Below are 24,270 nucleotides of genomic sequence, written 5' to 3' on the forward strand. Positions count from 1 at the left end.
CTGGTTGAAAGGGGACGTTCAGCCTGCTTTGGATCAGCTGACCTGTTTCAGCTCTGAGTGACAGGTGTTTAGATAAGGACTGATTTGTTCTCTTTGCAGATGGAAAATGTTAGGTAAAAAGCGCTGATGACTATGAAGTTGTGATGACATGAAATTGTATAAGAGATCTTCTGAAAAAGACTGATCTGCTAAACTGCACTACCACTTCTCAATAAAATGGTGCGACTGTCCATCTGCAGCGACTATATTTCAGTAACACATGAAAAAATCTCTCCATATAAAGTTTAAGGTTCTTTTCATAAACCATGTCATGTCCTGTGAACGACTGGTCCTGCCTCCCTTCTCTCTAGTGCTAGAGTTGCTACGCCTAAACCTATCCTTCTCCTACTCACCCTCTCTCATCATCTGCACTGCAGCCTTGCCTAGATCCCTGCTTCTTCAGCCCTTCCCTCCTCTTCAAAATCTCTAGCTCTCCCTATGCTCCTGCTGGCCAACTCCTTGCCCAACCTCTGAAGACTCCAGTGGCTCCCCCTCCGTGCTGTCCATTGGCCCCATGGCCACCTCCCAGCAACCTACTTCTGACTTGAGCAGTTGCTGGGATGAAGCCCAAGGTGGTGAGCCTGGCTGGCGCCTCTGCTCTGCTGTCCAACTCTGGTGATGGCTTGTCCCTCTGGCTGGGTGTAAGATGCACCACTAGTGAACTGGAGCAATCCAACTAGGAAGCTCGTTAATTACACTGATAATGATGTTACCTGATGATTCTCAGAGACACCTCCTTTCATTCAGATTCCTTCAGGGACTGAGGTCTAAATGAAATACCACTATGTAATTCTCTGAAAGTCAGTCTTGTTATTGTTTTTCCTGTTAGAGTCCATTATATCCAGCACTGATAACTGGAAAGGTGCTGGTATCACTTGGCCTGTGTTTAGTTTGAGGTTTTAATTTCCAACAGCTGGGTAAGAACTGGGCATGCAGAAAGAACTTAACTAGGAATGACAGTTGCCTTTTGATCTGCTAGTGCACAACACATAACTCTGGAAAACTCAGCTTTGCAAAACTCCTCACCCGCTACAGCTCCATGAATTTTATCACATCTGTGACAACATACACCAGCTGATGATCTATCTTGCTCTCACAGTACATATCCTGCTCCACAGTGATTTTACTAAATCAACATTCAGAACAACACGCAGGACCTAACTGACATGAGTAACGCCACAGGGTACTAACTGAATGAAAATTCCAGCTTTATAAGATCACTGAGGATGTTCTTGTAAACTCCATTCATTTCAGATTTCTTTCAGATACCTAAGTTGATGATCAATATATCATTCTGTCCTCAGAAATGATATAGAGTACTGATGTTTCTAAACACACATACCTGTAAATACCCTCCACGAGGATGATAATTTTTCTCCATGCTCTGCGGCTTCGAGGCTGGCCATATATTATTGCATCTCTTAGTAACTTCTCGAGACTCTGCATATCTTTATTTAAAAATAAGTAAAAGGAAAAAGGAAAATATTAACAAAGATTTTTCAAATTAAATTTTTGTTTTTCTACCAGTTACTACTTTTTCCTGCAGAAAAAGATCACATTAAAAAAGGTATTCTGAAGATAAAATTCCTTTGCTGGCAGGCAAGAACCAATAATTGATTTTATTTGCCTGATGCAATCTTGTGATAAGTAGAGTTAGAAAATGTTTTCAGTTATGCACCCCTTCTGGGAAATTTCTAAAAATTCTTGGCACACATTTTTATTTAAAGACAAAATTTAACCACTTTGCTTAAGTACTGAGACTAATTGCAGCAATTCTCTGTACGGGTTGCTGATACTCATCATATCGTAAGGCTTTTGAATAGGAATAGGGAGTATTTGGTTGCTTTCCAGCATCACCAAAGGCTCATGAATCACATGCACTGCTTCAGCAAAAGCTTGAATCAGGCTGCATGAAGCACATCAGGATAGCAGCAAGAAAAATCACGTCCTTCTCAGGAAGAAAAGCCAGCGAAAGACTGTTGATGAGAAAGGAAGAGACAAGTGGGTACAAGTATGCAGCATGGATATGCTAATTAGATGCCAAAATACTTGGAACTGGCAAGACCTTGATATAAGAAGGCCTGGAGCAATGTTAGAAATTTACCTGCTTTCTCAAGGTCTGAGTGCAGATAATCTAATAAAATGCTGAAAAGAAAGCCACTAAAGTTTTCGAAAACATAGAAGAAAAAAATCACAGGAACAAGAGTCAGATCAAAATGTGACTCTCAATGCAGAGCTGAAATCGGTGTTCTGGTGTCTGCACGTGGATGAACTCTCTTCAGAATGAATTACAATGGTACTTTTCAGAAATCGGAACTGACATTTCAAAACATTTTCAAAGAACATCTTACAGAGGCTCACACTACCCCAAGGAATGCTGGAGATCAGCTCAAAGTTTTGGTTGGGAAAATGAACGGCATTTTTTCCTGATATAACCCCACTTTTTCAGCAACACATCTTTAATGTAGTTACTGTTACCTAAAATTGTACAAAGCTAATCTTTAAAATATAATTCTCCCAGCTGAAGCAAATAAACCTTAGTTATATTAAAGTTGACCTACAGCTTGGTTTCCACCTGACTGGAACCAGGCGGTTTGCACAGTACCTGTTCATCAGGAATAACCTGTGAGCTGAGAGATGGCCAGGATATGACCTGAACCCTTACACTTTGGTACCTTGATGTTTGCTGAGGTCCTGGTCTCAGTGAAAGGTGCATTTCTCAGAAACATATGTGCCACTCTGCACCTTACAGTGTAATCTCTTGACCTAGCAAGACTTTGCTATAACTTACACAGCACAACACATAAATGATAAGCCCTTATTTCAACCGTGCAGTCACCTGCACAACTGGATGGGTTCCCAGAGGGAAATGCTTTTATGGATAACGCAATGCAGACAGCACAGTTTCCACTAGATGGCAATAAAGGAAATAAAAGTTCTTTGGTGCTTTAAAAAGGGAATTTATAACCCCACTGAGCATGTTTCGTGAAAGAGAGCTGCTCACCTTCTCTTCTGGGTAGATAATGTTCAGAAATCCTTTTCGGTTCTGAGAATTAAAGGATTCCATAGAATGACAGAAAGTTCATGGGTTACAAAAACGAGGTAAGATATTCAGTCTTGAACTCAAACTTAGGCACCTCCTTTTCTCCCCAGAATGTAATTGTCTTTGTCATCTAAATTCCTTTGGGACTTTTGAAACTCCCCTCTGAATCATGCAGGGTGCTTCAATTCAGTATTCTGTCTACTTGTCAGTCCAGATTTTGGAAAAGTCAGCTTAACAAACCTCTAAGCTGAAATCACAGCTTGAAAATTCAGTTGTTTTCACATAAGTCCACCAAAAGAAAGAGGAGAGGGTAGAGAGTTATGAAACATATATCACTTTTTTTTTTTTTTTTTTTAAGAGCTATTTGAAAAAGAACATGGATGTGAATAAGTCCTCTGTCCCAATGAGTGTAGAATGCAGGACTGCAGATGCAGAAGAACCTCTCCAAGGCAGGAGCTTGCCTGACTTTACCCACGACAGTTCTGCTGAAGTTAAGGACATGCCTGCTTGCAGGATCAGGGCTATCTCACTCTGCTTTTAATGTCTCATTCTGAAAAACACATATGGGTGACTTTCTTAAGCCTGTAACAGCCAACACATAATTTGCTTAGGTGCAAATGAATTTTTCTGAACCTTTTACTCTGTACTTGTAGTATTTCATTTGAAAAGGGGGAATTGAAAGGAGAAGAAAATCTATTGCCTTTAATCTGCCCTCCAGAAGGCAGCTTCTGTTATTCAGAAAAAGTAAATATGCTTTCTGTGCGCTTGGACTTTCCAAACAGTGGGATGTATTCAGTTTCAGGAAATAGTGCAACCCCAGATGACTTTCTTCTACCAAATTATTTGGCCATTAAATATGGTTAGACTGGGGGAGGGAGATGTTGCACAAGTCCATCTTGAATAACCAGTTATGGGGAAAATAACTGTCCTTCCTCATTTGACCATCACTAGCCCAAGCTTTTCAGTGGTAGAGGCTAATGACCGTTCACCAGGCCCAGGAGGTGGTGGTAGGAATTTCACTTGGTTAATTACTCAAAGCACAACCAAACTTATCCTTGCCTCAGTTTCCACCTTATCCCTTTGAAATATTGTTTGGATTTAGTGGATAAGGTTTCCTAAGCAGGGACTGTGGATCACTGCAGTTTTTAGAATTTAATAGAGACTTGCACAACCCTTGTTTGGGATCCTTCAGAGTTACTTCAGCAGAAATAACACCACAAACTGCCAGTGGGTCAAGGCGAGCCTGGACCTGGGCGGGCTGTGTGTCATGCTGCCTCCAGTGCAGGTGGGACTCCAGGCTCCTGCAGGGGCCCCTGCCTTCTCCCAGGCACGATGTGCCTCCTCCTCACAGGTAGACACGGTGTCTCCACCCCTCTGCCCCACATTACAGTGCTGGGGACATCATCGCCATTCCTCTGCGTGGGCTGAAAACCTCCTGCGTGATGTCAGCCGAATCCTTTTTAATTAGAATAAAAAGGCTCCCACTACCCTTATCGCATTCTCCTTTCCTTCCTATTGCACTTGCCACTTTCGTTGTCAGTTTCTCACATTTTGCACTCTTGTGCAAGTTCTTTATGCAGACACTGTGGCTACCTACCCCTTCCCAGTCTCCCACGCAACCAGCTCCCCACTGCTGCAGCTTCTGCCTCTCCTCTCTTGCTCTCCCCCCACTGATAGCTTTCCTGGTCACTGTCCTCTCGTTGGTAACCTGAATGCCTGGCTCTGATGCTGTCCCTCCTTCCAAATCCCTAGAGCAAAGAGAAACCACCACAAGGCCTTCACTGATCTAAACGTCACCTGTGGGACTGTAAAAGTGAAATTTTCAATTTTCATTCTAGTGAAAACTAGACTTTGAAAAGTCTCTGACTGCTGGCACAGCTCTGAACAGAAAGAGTGTCCTTGGAGTCATTTGCCTGAAATCATGGCTTGGATTATTTTTGTTTGGAATGGTTGGGGGTGGTATAGGGAAGTGGTAGATACTGCAGCCACAGCAACAGTCTTAGACTCCCCTCCTTAACCCCAAGAAATACACAGCTGGGTGTAAGCGAATAGCACTCACTCAGGAAAAATTCCTGCTCACACGTGGCAAGTCAGACATGGCTTTCTCAAGTCAGAGAGGGCAAATGCAGACACAGCACACTAGGAGCAGGATATACCAGTCTTCTCTCTGTGGCAGCGTCTGTATGTGTCACAGGGAAATACATGTCAAACTGGATTAGGCTGCGGTCCATCTATCTAGCGCAATAATCTTGTCTCTGATAGTGGCCAGAGACTTCAAACAGGACAAAACCTTAGTGGGTAATGTGCCTTTCATCCTGCTCTGTAATAGCTAGAACAGAGCCCTCCCTTCTGAAATTCAAGGACCAATTACACCTCCAAAGAAAAAAAAAAAAACACAAAAGGACCTGTCTCATATGAAGCCACTGCAAACTTTTTTTTTTACTAATACAGATTTTTGACCAATTTTTACTTATTAATTTATCCCTGTTGTTTCCCCTCCGCTTTATTTGTTTACTTGCTTAAAGGCATGTAACTGTATTCTCCACCCCCCCCCCCTTTTTTTTTTTAAATTTTTATCTAGAGAATATATTTGCACTGGAACATGAGAGCCTTCTGCTACCCTTTCAGTGTTAACTACAACTACAGACAGCTGTGCTTTCTCTAAGGCATCCCTGTGGTGCACACATCCAAACTCCAAAGCTTTAGTTTGACTGAGTGGACCAAGAAATGCCAGATCTGGAATAACAAATTCACCTGTTGTCCAAGCAGGAACCATTTTGTATGGAAACCTGAACAGCTCATACCTGCATGACACACACCTGTCATCCGAGCCGTGAGAACCCCCAAAAACCCTCACTGTTTTCACAACACTCCTGCAATGTCCATGAGGAGGAGGTAGGAATGTACCACCGTGATCCTCAGTTTTCAGATGTGGATTCAAGCACCAGATTTGAGGTCAGATTTTCATCTACCCAGGGTGCTCGGTTGTGCCTCGCAATTGCCTTCCTTCCTCATAGTATCACTTACTCTGATTGCATATTGAAGTGCCTTTGCAATGAAGAGAACTGGAATTTTCTTTTCCCCCGTGGCCTGATTTCTGTGAGTAGTCATGACATTCTCACAGGTTGCTCAAGCAATTGCAAATCTAACCCTGAAAATGTGACTGCAATTTAGCTGCTTGATGCTATAAGGCAAAAATGCAGTAGAACTAGAAAGAACAAACAAATCCTAAGTCTCGTACAGCATGTCCTCATACAAGCTAATATGAACAGAATTCACCTGGATGTAGTTAGTCAGGAGCACCCTCATCTGTTCACTGAATGAACAAAGATACGCTCTCACCTGATGCTAGTATAAGGCCCAGAACTGCTGCGACAGAAAACCCTTGATAAAAATCACAAACTGATTAATGGTTAGCGCTTGGTTTTGCTTTTCAAGTTTTATTGGAAAGGTTAAGAGATTTTGGCAAATATTTATCCAAGAAAAAGGTCAGAGGTTCTGAAAAAGTGCTTTAAAACATACAACATTAATAAAAGATTGTCTTAGAAATACAAAAACAACAGGCGGTAAGTCAATCTTTCCCAGGGCCAGACAACAAAAGCACCCACGAGTGTAACCCCACATAGCTGAAGGGACATCCACATGGGTCACTTGGGGAGGGTGGGAGAGGCTCTCCAGAGCACAGGTGTGGTAGGGATAACATCCTGCTGGCACACACCTAACCAAAGCCAGGCCACTACTGCTGCAGAGGTGGGGAGATGTCTTTGTCTCCTGCCCTCCTCCCACTGCACACTGGCCATTGGGCCATGCTGCTTGCAGAGTTTCACTTCAAGGATGGAAATGCAGCTCTTTTCTAGCTTCCTAAACAAATCACTGCCCAGGAAACAAGGCCTGATACAAACCTTCTTAGTCAATCTGTCTGGAAATGCAACCTATAACTCCTATCTGTTAACCCAATCAATTCCATCTTAAACCTAGTCAGATTTAAAGTTCCTGCTACTGGGTTAAAAAAGATGTTCTAAAAGTATTATTTCTACAGAAGAATGTTGGGAATAAATAGAAAGGAAAAGAAAATGGATAAAAGAGTGTTTATTTTTAAGCAACAAACATCCTAGTGATGTGGCAGGTGACCCCAAGATTGCCTCTGTACCTCAGCTCATTCCACTGGCAGCACAACCTAAGTGATATTCAGTGAGACTGGAAAAAGGCTGGCTGATGTAGAGCAGAAATTTCAGAAAGGCCTTCTTACTGCCCAAATGCCATGGAGATGGTGGAGGGGAGGTTTCAGTCTTTGCTATGACTACCTTCAGGAAACAGGAAAGCTGTGAGTCACCAACTGGCCTCACATGGCTGCGGGACTCTTCCTGAGTGTTGTGCTACCGTGCTGTCCCCACCTCCAGGGAAAGATCCTGGTGCAAATCAGGCCCAACTGCATGGACATGTAACCTAAGGATCTCAGTTGTGATCCAACTGAATAAATAATAGTAATTAAAAAAGAACTGCTACCCCCACTCCTCAGAGCAGGGGCTCCAGGGAGCAGAGTTTTGCTGCTAACATCCACAAAACCTCACAGATCCCTGGAGCAGAAATCCCTTAAAGGCCAAATACCTTGTGGCACACTGCTGTGACCCTGGCAGGGCGAAGACTAGAAATACTGCTAGTGAGAGCCCATAGGAAGTGGATGTTCAGTACTTCTGTTATAGGACTGGGGTATTCTCCTAAATTTCTCTCTCCTGGATGACCTGTAGGCATGTGCCTGTGCAGTTCTCTCAACCCAAGCCTGTAAATTCCTGTCTGTTTACAAGGAAGGGATTGTTCACCTGCAGTCAGGATGCAGGGCACATTCCTATGTCCAAATAAAAATAGATTTACAGATTCACATCTTGTTTTTGCTCTATTATTCACCTTAAGGTTTGAAAGCCTTCTCACCTACATAACAGCCTTTGAAAGATGAATGTGCAGCAATAATAGATTTAAAATAGCAGTTTTTGCTCTATTTTCTGTGAAATATTTTTTGTAATAAAACATGATTTCCTATAATTTCTTTGAAAATAATTTTACTATTATAAGGGGAAAAAAAGGAGGGGAGAGATTTACAGTGTTAGGCTTGTTAGAAAGGGAGGCTACCAGCACACACCTGTTCATGTTTTTGCACAATATTCAGGAAGCAGCTGGTTCAGAAAATATACCTTTGCTTTGCTAAATTGTTACATAATTATTCCTCCTCGTTTTGATAACCATTTATAATAACTGCAACAAACATTCACACCTCACCTTTCTCCCAGTGTCTCTTCTATACATATGCAACTAAGGAAGTCAGAGCCAAAGTAAATATGTTCGAGACAGCCTTATCAAAGGTATTACATAGCATTTCAAAAGAGGCTGATATAAGCAACAAGGAGCGTGGAAGGAGCCTGCTTACTCAAGCTGCATTCTAATAGCAGAAAGGTAACTTCAAAATCTGCTGCCTGATTTAAACTTTTTTTTTTTGTTTGCTTACTCTCTTGCACAGAAAACGTGTCTCAGGCACCAGCGGTGGTACTGCCTGGCATCCCGTCTGTTGTCTGTAGCGCAGGGCAATACTGGGTCAAGTGGCATGCGAGTGGGACTCGGCACAGCTCCAAAGCAGATGAGCCAACTCATGCCAGCGGACAACTTGGCTCCGTACTTACAAGCCAGAAAGAAAAGCACATTAAGCCCTAATCCTCTTTGGGATAGGATTCAGATTTACTCTTTTCTTCTGCGCCTTGCTGGAAAATTGTTCCAACCACTCAACAAAGGGCCCTAGCCAAGCCTTTGACACAGTAACATCCTGCAGTTAATGCCAGGAGCCAAGCTCTTTAAAGGATCATTGATTTCTTTATATGAAAAGGCACACATCAAACCCCTCTCCATGGAAAGGAGGAGGTGGAGGGTATTGACCTTTTCTATGAGAATGCAGAGGAGGATTTTAAAAAGACAAAACGCATGACTACCTGATGCTGAAAATAACGCTTATCAAAGTTCTTCAGGTGATAACTCAAGGTACAAAGTTTTCTATTCATCCACAGGGCCAATTCAGCATAAGGAACCTTATTTTCTCATCAAGCAGTATGACACAGATAATGGCTTAATTCCTGTTTGTAAGCATGACAATGACAGTACTAACATAGTTGGACATTTTGGGCATGTGTTTGCACACCAGTATATATCCTGTATATCCATGAGTGAGAATAATCATCTGGGAGCACAAGCAACACAACTCTGAGTTAACAAAACAAACAAGTACCTATTCAACTGAAAATAAAAGAACCCTCCCAACATAAGATGGTAGTTTAGGCTATGTATCCCCTTACATTCATTTGCTCTACTGACTTTTATTATACTACTCTGACACATTCATAGAGAACAATACTGTCTGCTTCATTTTGTGTGAAACTGCACACCCTACACAAAAGCAGTCTTGCCAGATTATCATTTCCACTGCTCTCTTCCCCCAACACACATCCTATTTTCCCCAAAGCAAAAGGCTCATAACTGTATTTCTGCATATAATTTTAAAAGCTACAAAACAATGTTTTTTCTTTGCTGATGATAGCAGGTGACAATTGTACCTGAAATGGATAGTATGACTTGACTTGTTCTTACAGATGTGGTCAAGGATATCTGAAGGATGTTCTGCTTCTCTTCCACGAAGTGTCAGGGGGATCCCACACACCAAGGTCCATCTGGCCCAGTATTTGTTCTCTGATGGTGGCAACCAGAGATCTATTTAGCCTGGGCGCTTTGTATGGTCATTTCCCCTTATTCTCCTCCATTAATCTCAACTGACATTTTAGGGATGTTAAAAGACACATCCCTGATGATTTTTTTTTTTTTTTTAATATCCATGTATGGATCTCTGGTTGTGATTTTTTCTAATCCCTTTTGAAGCTCCTGCCCATTTCCACAATCTTCTGTAGCAGTAACTTTTGTAAGTTTACTAGCTACTATTTAAAGAAGTACATTTTAAATCCTTTTAAAATTACCTTCAATCACTCCAATATCTTGGTTTTGGACAAGGATGATTTCTTGATGCATAACTCATGGGTATGATTAAATAAATAAATAAATGAAAGTAAGAAACTTTCTAACCATGGAAACATGGAGAGGTTCACAGTGGGCTGACAGAAAAAGCCTGAATGTGTGAAGCTTCTTCACACAAAGTGCTCTCTAAGTGCCACTTAGGATAAGAATCCAGGGCTACAAAACTGTGATGAAAAAAGATGTCACTCAAATTTCAAAGAGTATTTGCAAAATTCTTCACAGTTTCATTTTGAAAAATAAGTTAAGCTGTTAACTCAGAAATAGCATACAAGACTGACTTTGGCAGATCAGATCTCTAATCTAGAAAACAATGAGCTTTTCCAAAGCAACATTGACTGGGCTTCCACTGATGTTTGCTGAGACCCTCAAAGGGACTGTCTAAATTTTCCAGTGCTGGTTTGATGCTTTTTGGACCAGTAACTATTATTTCTAGGGTCACACATTATTCACAAAAGAACATCAGCTTTCATTTGGCATTAGCTCAAGTAAAGGCTGGTTGGTAACAGCTTCTTGGGAGAGGAAAGAAATATTGAGGGATGGATAAAGACTGAATTCCTTAAAGTGAGAATGACAGCCCAAAGTGATGTCTTCACTGCTTGCCTAGCAGCTGAGCAAAATACACTCCTTAAACTGGAATGTTCTTTGAAATGCTGTGGGAAGCAGCACAAGCCAGCTGTGCTGCATGCGGCACTAGATGGGTGAAGAAGCTGAGAATATTTGGATTTGGGTAGTGATAGATCATCCCACAAAGTGTAATGCAAACCTAAGTTTGAATGGGATAAGGTACCAAACAAACTAAGGAAGAGTTGAGAGAAGACCGGTAGAGCAACCATGCCTAGCATATCTAAATTTGTGGAAATGGAACAAGTTGGGGCTTGCTATAGGCTAATACATGAATAATTACTTTTGTAAAAATATTCTGGTACACATGATCACTAATTCTTATATGATCTTCAGGAATTGCTTCTTGCCCAAATTATGAATAGATATTAATTATAACAACACCTTGTACTATAATTACAGTGTGCTTTTCATTCCAACTGATCCTTAGGCCTTTTACAGTATATGTATAATTCATTTTTGCTCACCTCAGGGCTGAACACAACACAATAAAGAGAAGCGACCATATTAGTTATTAATAAAGGTGATCAGACCTCTTTTCTCATTCCTCACCACTCCTCTAGCTTCTTAACCTCTGTTGCAATCACTGCCTAGTGGCAGCAGTAGGGATGTAAAGGGGAATTGCAATGTGGATTAAGGGAAAAGAACAAGCTCTTGTCATCAAAGCCAGTCACAATGTCTCTGACTGTGACCACAGCAGCATTAACTAAATAAAAGTTAAAAAGCATGAGTATTTTAGAAGATAATTATGCGATTGCAAAGTTAATGTGTTGCGTTAGCGTGATTTCTATACTAAAATTATACTTCAAAGAATATTTGGATGATGCTCTTAATGTAACCATCTACATCTTTGGTATAATCCCCCCCCCGCGGAAATTCAGGGTAGCTGTTTCAAAGGAATGTTACATTAATGTAACTCTGGTTGCACTGAACCTGCTAGAAACAGAGGCAGGAAACGCAGAGTACGTTTCTGTGAGTTTGTTCATACTATTTTGCTGTAGTGACAATAACAATAAAACCTTTATAGCAACACACAGTCACTCAGCATGTCAAAAAGACAAAAAGGAGGTTAAGACTCCAGATTTCAAAAATTAAGATCCAACCTGATGTCCCAGATCATGCACAATGGCAATTATTATCTTACACTGTTATTTTCTCCCCCATCGAAAATCATTTAATCTTGAACAGTTAATTCTTGTGCCGGGATAAAAGCATTATCTGGGAACAGAAAGCAGAGCATGCATTGAAAGAAAGCACTCTTGCCTTTGAGGTGTGAACATCTCTGTCACTAAACATTTCCAACTTCAATACTCACTATTATGCTTGAAGATTCTAATAGTAGCACCTGAAAGCCTCGCACCAAGAACGAGGGAAGTGTGGTTCAACTCATCACTTAAAATGAGGCAGCCCTGTGGAGAAGGAGTACAATCAGCATCTGCATGAACTGGGAGGCTGTTGACAAGTGTGTGTGTTTCAGCATACATTTATGTCTATAATATAGCACTGCACCAATTAAACTGTAAATATTAGATGTGAATTGGAATTTCTGCCACTTTTATGAGTGAGCAAAGACCCACTGCAAAGGCAGGCAGAAAAAAAAAGTTGGATTCTCAGGAATTCCCAGGAGGTGCAAAGGGGCCAAATATTTCCTGTAACTAGAAAGTGGTGAATAACCCTAACAGAGATCCACTGCTTTATAGGAAAATCAAGTGATGTTGGTTCCTCTATCATCTGTCTAAAGTCTATGATGTGTTTCAAGAAAAATACAGCGAACCACACCAAGTCACTGCATGACACTAATGTAAGGAGGAGTGATACTGAGGCTGGACTGACATCAACACTTTGAGCTACAGAAATAAGACCAGGTCGGATTGCTGCTGCATAAATTCCACTTCCATTAAGACACAAGTGGAGCCTAGGCACCAGGCAGAATCTCTCCCTCTAGTAAATGAATATACAGTTCACCTGTAGTATATTTTTCATTAATTAACTCAGATGAAAACTTGTTTTCTTTTTGGAATATAAGAAATGCAGGATAAGTAACTTTGTATGTTATATCAACAAGAGTCAGCATTCATAGCTGAAATTCAAGCTGGAACCCTAATTTAGTTCTCCTATTGTACATCTTGTATTGTTTTGTTTCATTACCCAGTCAAAAGACAATACAACATAAGGCAAATACTTGTTTTGGAAACACAGATTATGCCTTGGATGAGAGATGTGTACACAGATCTGCCTTAATACTAGTATACAGCATCAGCAGTAAGAGTTAGGTATGTGCATCTTGACAAGAAAATAATAGCGGCTAGGCTAATTATAGGGGAAATTTAAGAATAAATCTCCCAAACACATGGCAATTACATAATACTTGCAACACATAACACTTCATAATGATATATAATATTAATATATACTAAATATAGTTATATTCTACATAATACATATAGCAATATCTTTATGCCACTTGTATCTAAATATCCCACCTCCAAAAAAGTCCTGAGTCTCCACATGAGGCCAGCTAAGTGAGGGAAAATCATTTCAGAGCTAAGTGATGGAAAGTTATTTTATGCTGTTATGTATGTCTACAATATCATAAATTTACCTCTATTAGTCCTTATCTGTTTCCTATGAAATTACTGGACAACTCTTCCAGCAACATTGCAGACTGAAGTGCAAGTCCTGGGCAGCTGAAACATCCCCCCCGCCCAATCTTTGTATATATGTATTTTAGAAGTCTATTGTGAAAGCTGGATTCTTCTTCAATAATGAGTGAAAAAGTGACTTCACCTCTTGCCTGGTGCTTTAGAAGAAATCTTGATCATACACCACACAGTGAGTTCATTCCATCTCCACCAAGAGGGAAATACTGTTTCACATTTGCCTGACCTGAAGAGGTGATACCAACTTTCCCAGCTAATGGCACAGTGTATCAGCTTGTTATGTCAGGAGTTGTGAGGGATGGGATGATGAATTTTCATGCCTTTGTGTGAGGTACTCCAAATTAAAGATGAGGTTCCTTCAACATCAAATAAGAACCCAACTTTTGTCACGTTGCCTCAACTTTGGACTTGCATTCACAGCCAGCTTTCTTTGCAGGGGATGGCCAGAGATCCATTAATCAGGAATGCTGAACACTGTTCTGTGTCTTTTCTGAAAGGTTTGTAAAAAATTATCCTAATCACCATCTTTCACCATAGGCATCTGGACAATTATTCCTGCTCAATTTCTGTGCAAGTAAGTAAAAAAAAAAAAAAGTCCCAAATAGTTCATCTAACAACACCTGAGACATGGGAGGCAACGTGCTTGCTTTTTAGGAAGAGGTAACTTGGTTAAGAGAATCTGGATAACCATAAAGTGGATCCCTAACCAGATGCTAGATGTCTGTGATAGGAACACCCAGAGCTAGAAAATATGACAAAGGAACATATTTCAAGCCACAAGGTCATCAGTATTATGACCCAGGGGTTCCTAATATCATGCTTTTTTTCCCCTCAGTCAAGGCTTTCCGCTTAACGCTTGCCCAGAATACTGCTGTTAAAACAATTAATAAACAACAGTTCCATGTGTTCCTTCAGGAAGTACTCACCTTCCCAACAAGGGCTGGAATATTCATTGAATTTGTTGCAAATCCCATGCCAAACACCATAGCATCATCTACACCAAGGAACTTGGCCACGAGTTTCTCTAGTTCTACATGCTTGTCTAAGGTACCTGCAGAAATATACAAAGAACCTTAAATCTCATTAGACTGAAAGTTTTTAATTCTAAGGACATAAAACATACAAAAGAACAGTCGAGAAGACTGTCATTAACCTATATTTTTTTTTAGTTCTAATTAAGTTTTTCCATTTATATCTGGTGCATGTGGAATAAAACAAGAAAAAGCAAGGATGCAAACAAGCTATTACTAACGCTAAAAATATTGTTACTGTTAAGGTAGGAAAGCAGTTGTTTTGGGGGAAAAAAAAAGGTTCCATTTCCCATAGCAACAACTTTTGATGTAGTTTATCCTGAAGAGTCATTTTCTGCTTCCTCTCCCTACTCCTCTCTTAGTGAGGAAAAAGCCCTCCTCCTTTTTACAGGAAGCGTAGGACAAACAACTTGAACATGCTTGAGTGCTTTTTGGATGAGAAAGCAGAAAATTACTACAATTAAATTCTTCCATTTTTTCTCATGTGCCTGTACGTATGTATACAAAATTTTTAATGATGATGTTATATGGATAGGCAAATGAAAGTTTTCTCCATCTTTTTGTACTCTGGAAGGTAGAAGCCATGCCACTCTTCATAAGTGACATCCGTTCTTCTTTCTTCCCTCTCATCAGTCAAACAAATGCCAAGGCAACAACTGGAGAGCCTTCTTTATTGCGTGTTACTTATCTAATATTACTGCCTGGAGGCTCCAAATCAAAAATGTGCTCCAACTGTCCAACAAAAGCAGTATCTTTCCCCACCAACTCACAAAGGAGGACAACAAAATACAAAGGGGAACAAACAGGGGAGCAGTGTTAAAGAGATTAAGATAACAACTAACTTTGAACAGTAATGAATCATCTCAGCTTGCCAACTCTCTAGTCTTTGGCTGGCTGTGCATTGCAGGTAGCAAGGCAAGAGGAATTCTTACAGGGTGATACACGGGAAAAAAAAAGAGTGGCCTGTGGATTCTGACAGCATTTCTCCTATGAATAAACAGGGAACAGAAGAAAATATTGAGGAAGTGAACATCTCACCTCACTTGAGATGCACAAATCAATGTCACAATAATATAGGTAAAATGAATTACAATTAATGAGAATAAGAAATCTGTGTTTACTGTGATGGCCAAAGGGCAGAAAAATGGAGGAAAGCAGAAGCTTGTCTGAGTGCCTTGACAAGAATGTCAAGTCAGGAAGATGATCTTACCTTTATCATGGAGGGAAGCTCAGTAAAAACAACAAAAACAAAATGGCAGCAGCAGTACTAACTCAGCTATTGCAGCAAAGTAGTGGTTTTGTTAATTTTTTCCTCATTAAATATCTAGAACCTCCAGTAAATGTGAGCTGACTGTGCATGAAGCTCCTCAAGGATGGCTACTTTTTGTACTTGTAGATCCCAGGATGTGCATGGATATGTGCCAGCCCTGCAAACAGCCAGTGCTTAGTAGCTGAGCTCCACAAAACAGAAAAGACAGTTTCAGAACTGAGCTGTCTGCTGGACAGGTCACAACCACGTATGTGGGAGGCTCTATGCCTTGACTTGTAAGCCCAGTAGGTCTCAGGGTATATTTCTAGTTAGCTCTGTGTTTTATTTTTTCCCTCCAACTGCACTAGTGCTCCTTGCAGATACTATTTTGTCACTGGATGGCTATGGACAGATGAAGAGAAGATGAGGTTTGAAAATAAAGTTTTGGAGCCAACCACACTGTGTTGACAGACTGAATCAAAAGTAGGTTTGTGAAAGCATGAGAAACAAGCAGTGCACGCTTTGCAAGGCAGTCATTTTAAAGCATGAGAAAATTGTCCCTGACTCTACCGGGGTAAATCTGAAACTACTGGGGTGGAGTTAAATTGCTTTTTGGGGTTGCAACATGTTTTCTGTTTTTACAAATAAGGAGTGCCTGACTCACTACAAATTATTCTGGTCAAACATCTATTAGATGAACCAGAAAGGAACAGCACACTTTTGACCCATTTTTAATGATTGCTTGATGCAGAAGAATCAGACATTCTGAAAGTGACCTATTCCTACTTATTATCTACTAACCTTAACACATTGAACATAGATGATACCATATATCACTATTGTCTACAAATCCTGGACTACAAATTGGAATCAATAGAGGTTGGTTTAGCAACACCAAAACCTGAATGACAAGGATTTGCAAAATCAGCCCTAGGTTTGAATTACTTTAATCAGAATGGCAATACTGTAGGTGGTAGGTGGGTAAGGTGAGGTGCTGGAGGAGCAATATGATAAATACCCATACTGACAGGAGCAGGTTAGTGATAGCCATATACATTGGGAAGAACAGATCTGAAAAAGCATACCAGAGTACATTTTCCCAGTTTTAGAGTAAAAGGGGTATTTATTTAATGAGTTATGCAATTATTTAATCACATCAGAAGATTTCTCCATCACAGGTCACTCCTTGGGCATCATGTAAACTGCAACAATTATATCACAACCATTTCCACTGGGGGAAAAATGAGAGAATAGATGTGCTTTATTGGAACAGGACTTGTCCACTAGCACTCCCAGCTGGTCACAGAAACAACCCCAAAAAGCACAAGCAGCACTACCAGACTGATGCAAATCTGATTTGAAGGAACTTCCCACAGGCACAAGCTGCTATGTCTCAAGCTACATAAGAAAGACAGTAATTACAGTGGTCTTCATTGAACACAACCTTATCAGTACCAACTCAGGTATCAGAACCCTGAAAATGTCTTCTATTGTGCTGGATTCAGACCAGCATCATGACCTAGTGAATGCAAATTGGTATACTAGGTATATTGTTATTAATACATGGGTACACTGTGTAAATGGATACCTTCTATACTTGTCCTATACATAAATACAGACATTAGAAATTTTTCCCCATACTCTTCTTGCTCTGATTTTTTATTTTTACATTGACTACAGCTTGGTTTGACCTGAGAAATGGGATATAACTAAATATACATCATCCTACTGTGAAAGATTTAGGGTAAAAAAGAAAAAGAGAAACCTACCTGCACCTTTAAGAGACAAATTAGTTTCTTTTGAAAGTTATTCCTCCCTCGTGAACAATTGTATGCAATAGAGGACAGCAGGTGTTTTGTTTCAAGATTATATAGATGTTATGGAAAGAAAAATCAAAGATCTTATCAAAAGTGGGGACTTTCACAATATTAGCTGCCTCCGCAGATTCCCACCCTTTTCAAAGTAAATCCCCTCCTTTTCAAATGCTGGTGACCTAGTTCCCTCCCTTAACTTGCCACCGCATTTTGGGGACAGGGAACACAAACCATACTCTGCTGGGGCAGGCTTTCATAGTCTTACCCACGCTCTTGGACTGAAAGTCACTGTCAGTCTACTGGATACAAAAAGCTTGAAAATTCACTTCCCCCAGTCCACATATTTTATTATTGAGCTTTGACACTTCCTTCAGCTTGAATATGGTGGGTAATACCACTGTTCACTCTGCCCAATAAAGTCTTTCAGGTTCTTACACACTAATGACATGTACTGGTTACACTGCGAACATTGGCAGCAGTATCTTTTAATACAATTTTTCATTTTGATTTCTGAAACCCAGGGAATAAAGGAAAATGTCTGTTTGCTTCAAGATAAACAAAAGCTAGATGAGTAAACTGATAAAAACAGGAAGCCACTGAAAGAAAAAGAACAGATTCCCATAAAAGTCAATTCCACATATGGACAGCAACTGGGAATCCTGATATGACTTGTCAATGAGAATAAGAACCATTACTCTATGAAAACGATGGTTTGTCAGAGGTACCTTTAGCTGCATGGGGAACAAAACAAGACACCTAAACATCCCTGCCACACTGGAAACTTCAGGTCACAAACTCATTCTGGTAAGGTATTTGTCAGAGATAAAAAAAAAAAAAAAAATACTGAAACACATACACATTTTTACAAAGGAAGATTAAATAAGTTATTACTGGAAGATGAAGAAAGAAGATGTAGTACGTGTATTACTTTTTCACATAACTCTACAAAACTGGATGATCCAGATGGCATCACTGTCACACAGAGCCCACTAAGAGGAGCAAAGCCTAAACTTGTTGGATGATATACAGTGATGAGAAGCAGAGGAGCACGTAGCAGTGTTATGCAAATGCCTCATTTACGACTGCGTGTGTATGAAAGAGCCCCTAAAGAAGTGGGGTTTGAGGAAGCATTTGAAATAAAGGAAAGTGTTCACATATTCTTAATTTTGCTCTCAGCTCACGGGGCTTCCATACCAAAAAGATACCACAGGTGTCACAGATCCAATAATTTACCTGTGTTACTTACTGATTCTCAGAAAAGAGGAGATTGATTTTAACAAAACTTCCAGTTTAGTTTGGATCTTTTCATTTTCTTGGATTTTGCCTACCTTTATAAAAACACAGCTGAAGTCCAACCTGTCTAGTGCCAGAGAACGGACAGCAGCACCTTAAGTGTATAAATATCTGTACATACATAGATAACACTATATATTGGAGATCTTTTAGGTTTAAAACAGACCACACAACCCTTATTTACTCCTGATGCCTTCAGTTCCACCTGCTGGAAATCAGACTGTTTGGAGCTTAATCATGCTTTACAAAGCATTCTTGTGCAGTGGTGAAATACCAGAAGCAAACCTGGCCCTTCGATTTTAAGTTGCATTAGTTATTTATGGGAGGCTAGGCAAAAAAAAGGAAAATGATGGTAGCAGATGACAAAGAAGGAAAATTCCTTGTTAACTGTTTCCTAATCTATACTCTGTCCTACCAGAAAGCTGAGATTATGAAATATACATACACACTAATTCTCATTTAATATGACTGCATTTTTTCCTTAAGTTTCTACCTGGAAACTCTGAACTATAGGAACTTTAGTTCCTTATCATTTCCTCCTAACTGAAAAATGAACCATTTATTTCTCTGTGTGTTCAATACTGAATTTAAAACAGGCCCTTGCTTTTATTAAAGCTATGAAATGGTATAAAAGAAAAAACAACTATTTATACCTTCTTGAATTTGCTACTAGAAATTCCTATTAGGCCTTAAAACCTAATGGAAGGATGTGAAGGGGATGAAACTACCTTTGTAATTTAAATGTTGGCACAGGCTTTCTGATCTGCTTTTTAGAAATTGGATAATCAAATATCAAAAATCGTCAAACAAACAAAAAGCCATACAACCACGTGCAAGGTAGGCATTTAAAGGTAAGCTCCTAACCATGCCCTCCAGAATGAATCATCCTGCAAATGTTCTGTGCAGGCTCCGTCTTGTCTTTTGGTCCAAGACTTAATCACAGGAGAAGGATTTCAAACAGGCAGTAATCCTGCTTGGCTGCTTAAATAGCACTAATGATACATTTGCTCCTGTTACTCATGTATATCATCTCCATAAGGAATCATGGTGAGTTAGATAAATAGAGCACTAGAACTACTAACCGCTCACGTGACAGCCCTGTCACAGCCCTGGCAATAAGCCTGGGAGTGGTTAAGGCACAATAATCTGCTTTATTAAAAAAAAAAGTTTTAAATTACCGATTTTATTCTCATCTGCAATCAGCAAGCGAGAAACAGCTTTAAATAACCATTTTGCAGACATTTGCATAATTTCCCCTTAATTTGAAGTTACATTCCATTGAAAAGTCTGACCATAAACATAAGAATGACAGGATGTGCTCAGACAAAAGGCTTGTGAGCCTGTCTCCAGCAGTGGCCAACTCCCACTCTAGCCATTAAAATGCATTGATTTGCAAGGAAGGAAAAGACTTTACATTCAAGCTGTCATTCTTTTCACCATATAGAGGGAATACATGCTATTTCTAACTTATTTGGATACCTATTTGTTAGTGTTTTTATTATGCTAAAAATAACACTTCTGAGAAGATTAAAACAAATAAAACAGTTTTTTGTTAGTTTGCTTGAAATTATTTCCATGAAATTAAATGTTCTGAGTACTCCAATTACTTGAGTAGGTGGTTTTTAGTTACTTAAATCCTTCAGCATTCAAAAATTATTGCCTCAGATCCAGTTTTTATTCCTGTAACAGTGGAAAACAGAACTTCCTACTTTTTCCTGTCCAAATTGATTCCCTAGTCAAATGCTAAAAATGCTAGTCAAATGAAAAATGGACTTCTTCTGCACCTGTAAGAGACTGCTGCTGGCAAAAAGCTATTTTAATTTAAATTATGCCCATGGTCAGTTTTGTCAGGTATGGTGGGTGCAGGTCTCTCTTGTATCCTCTCTTGACACCTCAGACAGTTAATGCAGCATCTTTTCCTCTGGCTTCAGTAAGTTTAACCTTCCCATTCCCAGATGCCCTCAGAATGCTCTTACCATTGCACACAAATGCTTTTATCATTTCTCCCAGCTTGTCCCTCCGACTAAGAAGGTCCTCATTCTACATCTCTACCTCCTCTGAACATTCCTAAAGAATTTCACTTATACTTAAATTTTCACCCTCAAAATCCTTCAGGGACTAATTCCATCACATATGCCATGCAGAACAAAAAAGTCTTTCACCTCTAAGCAGACCATGATGCTAGAATCTTTTGCCATCTGTAGATAGCCACTTTCACACATTCACTCAAGCTACTGCTCTAAGAAGACATGCTCCAAGTATATGTGCCCCACTTTCTTGTTGGTTTCTCAAGTCTCCTCCCTTAATTTTTTAACCTTTGTGTCCTCAGAAAGGCTGAAGAGAGACGGGTTACTAACCTTATGAACACAGCTTCCTTGGTTCCTTATACCCTACCCTTATCATAACATCTAACTTTTTAGAAATCTGAATATGTGCACATTCCCGATTCAAGTCAAATTTGTATCATGATTTGCTAGTCCACAGGTACAGTGTTAATGATTGTACAACAATAGTCATACGCACATTAGCAATAATACTAAACTAATTACACAAAATAGTGCTAAGCAACTAGTATTAGATGCACTGTGCCACATGAAAGGTCCCCTTAGCCCATTACTTTTCATCTGACAGTCATCTTGTATCAATGTCTAGTGAAGAACGAAAGCAGGAAAAGCATATACATACACACATATATACATAAAAATAGCATCCCAGCTTCTAACTAATCTCAGCAAAAGGATATCCTTAATCAGATAAGAGTTCTGGTATTTTTTGTAGCTATCAATGGTGCTGCTCTGTACATAGCTTGTGTCTCCTGGAATTCAACGAAGTGTTAAGTTTTGGCATCTAAAGCCGTATTTGCAATGAGTTTCTCAGGTCTGCAAGACTCCTGGTTGAAGAGCTGCCTCCTGTATTTAGATGGAAATCTCCTACCAACTTCATACAAAGTCCTGTAAGTCTTGTAGTGGAAGAGAATCAACAGCCAAGTCTGTCCACTCTTCCATGTCACACATCAGTTTGAAGACTTCTGTAATTCCCCCCCAGGCTCTTTCCAAGCCTAATGCCTGGCATTTCTGACAGCTGAAGACAGTTAGCTCAGTAGTTCTTTACCCAGAAGCTGTTTGAGCTTTTGTTTTTTGAGCTTTTTTTTGTTTGAGCTTTTTTTTTTGATGATACTTTTTGCCCTTTTCTGACACGTTCCAGTTCTGCTGAATGTTTTTGACCAAAATTGCGCAAAGTACTTAAGATGACAGCAAACTATGCTTTTATATAGTAGCATATGGAGATTCTATGGTTAACTTTCTGTTCACTTCCTAATTATTTCTAGCATTTGGTTTGTTTTCTGACCATCAAACAAGCAGCTAATGCTTTCACAGAACTACTACTTATAAGCCTAAGATCTTGTTCCTAAGGGACGATAGTTTGCTTGGGCTAAAAAAAAGAAAAAAATATTTTTCTTTCAGATTGCAAGTCCCACAAAAGCCTCAGGAATGTGTCTTAAATTACACTGTTATGCTAAGAAAGTGATTTATTATTATTATAATTAAAAAAGAACACAGGATTAAAAATGGTGAAAAAAGCCTAGAATCTTCTTATGGAGAGCAAATCTAGAAGGTCAGATGCTGTTTTTATCAGGTTCCTATGCTTTTGTACTTAACCAGGAATGTCTGTTCAATTGACATATGGATTATTATTTTAGAGAAAACATGAGCAGGGCTTCACAGTTCTCACTGAAGTTAATTTCTGAACTATGTTTAGACACAGTCTGAAGTTACTTTTCCGAGACAGTAACTGTTTTACATTCACTACATTTCCTTAATAAAATAGTGTTTTGTAAATATAAAAATGATATGTTAAAACTTTCATATTAACTTATTCTGAGAGCAAACTGCCTGCAACAACGTTCTGATGTGACAACATTCCACAATCTGCAGTTAGGAAAGGGGGAGTTTAGACCACAGAGGACAGTTTTATCATCATGTATTCTTTCAAACATCACTCAATCATTGTGTTTCTTTTTTTTTTTTTTTTAATTTTTTATTTTCCCCTCTCTCTGAAATCTTCTCAAAGTAGCGGAATGATCCTTCTTATAAAAAGAAACCTATCACCGCTTTGAAAGGGATCTTGGTAAAGCCCTGAGCATGCCAGACCCTTAAATGCACATAAGCAGAACAGCACATTTAAAGCTAATTAGCTTGAAATTACTAATATGTTTAAATGCTTCCTTGAATTAGGATAGTCAATTTACAGTCTACAGGCTCCTACAGCTGACTGTATTCATACTTCACACCACTTCAGTTATTTTTGTGTGGCCAAGTTAAAGTTTTGAAATGTTATCTGCCTAAGAACAAAATCATTCTGTTCTATTTTACTAAGATGAAGATGGCACGTAATTAAAGAAGAAACCTTTCAGAGAGTAAACCCTTCCCTTTCTTCTAAAAGAGTATGCATATATTATAAAACAAGCAAAGAAAAATTTAGACAGAACTTTTCAAATCTCCTTGAATATGAAGGAGAAGCAGCACACATGGGGAAAAGAAAGAGGGTATCCACACTGGTAATAAGCAGCTATTTTCCTTAACTTGTTTTATAAATTTATTGGAGATAGACAGGTTCCAGCAGAGCCAGGGCCACTGAAGTAACCATTGTGCAGAACTGCTCTGCACAGCAGCTTTTGTCTCTCCACTGACCACAGAAGCACAGGACCTCTACTAGCTGCCTGGGGAAAAATGCTATGACTGCTCCTCCATGTGACTTAAGCCAGGTCTTAACACAGTGCTTCTCTATTTTGATAAATCCTCTCATCGCATCTGCTCCCTAAAATTCACTGCAGGATTATTGAACAGTAATTCAGATAAAGTCCTAGAAATCTGCACACTGTGGCTGTTGAAACAGACTAGATGGAGATAAGCAGTAACATCTAAAAGACACATAGATGTGGTGCACAGGGACATAGTTTAGCAGTGGACTTGAAGCGTTAGGTGGATGGTTGGGCTTGATGATCTTAAAGGCCTTTTTCAACAGAAATGATTCTATGACTTAATATTTGAAGACAGTTTTTTTTTTTTTTTGTAAGAATAAGCTAAAAGTCATCGCAAGTCTTCCAAATCAAAGAATTCCAAAAGCAAAAGATAAAGAATGACAAACACCAGACATATTCTTTGAAGTACTGAAAACAACCCAAAACATTCTCAGACAAAATAGAACTCAAGGCAAAAAGACACATAGAAATGTTCCTTGAATACCTTAGATGACTAGTAGTGGTGACAACTTTCAAGCATACATGCAATTCAGGTTAAACAATATATTGCAGTCACCACATGGGTCACCTACAAAAAGAAAGTAGGGTCAATCTCTAAACCCTCCCAGTGTGTTGTCAATGACAATTTTATTACTGAAAAATCAAACCATGATGACAAGATAAGTAATGACAAGTTTTGTTTTGGTTTTTTTT

The 24,270-nt window shown here is 39.5% G+C and overlaps 1 protein-coding gene across 3 annotated transcripts in view; it reads right to left on the minus strand.

The window, feature by feature from the left end:
• SPTLC3 (serine palmitoyltransferase long chain base subunit 3) overlaps positions 1 to 24,270 on the minus strand; it is an 86,564-nt gene that overhangs the window by 25,764 nt on the left and 36,530 nt on the right. For 2 of the 3 annotated variants that reach the window (XM_035552915.2, XM_035552916.2), the window contains exons 5-7: positions 14,355 to 14,479; positions 12,084 to 12,177; positions 1,382 to 1,487 (exon numbers count right to left, since the gene is read on the minus strand). In XM_035552915.2, the coding sequence (XP_035408808.1) occupies positions 1,382 to 1,487; positions 12,084 to 12,177; positions 14,355 to 14,479 (325 nt within the window). The remainder of the gene's footprint in view (positions 1 to 1,381; positions 1,488 to 12,083; positions 12,178 to 14,354; positions 14,480 to 24,270) is intronic. The other variant, XM_035552917.2, reaches the window with a different exon arrangement.

This window comes from Cygnus atratus, chromosome 3 (assembly GCF_013377495.2).
Source record: "Cygnus atratus isolate AKBS03 ecotype Queensland, Australia chromosome 3, CAtr_DNAZoo_HiC_assembly, whole genome shotgun sequence".
In the NCBI taxonomy this organism is placed as follows: Eukaryota; Metazoa; Chordata; class Aves; order Anseriformes; family Anatidae; genus Cygnus; species Cygnus atratus.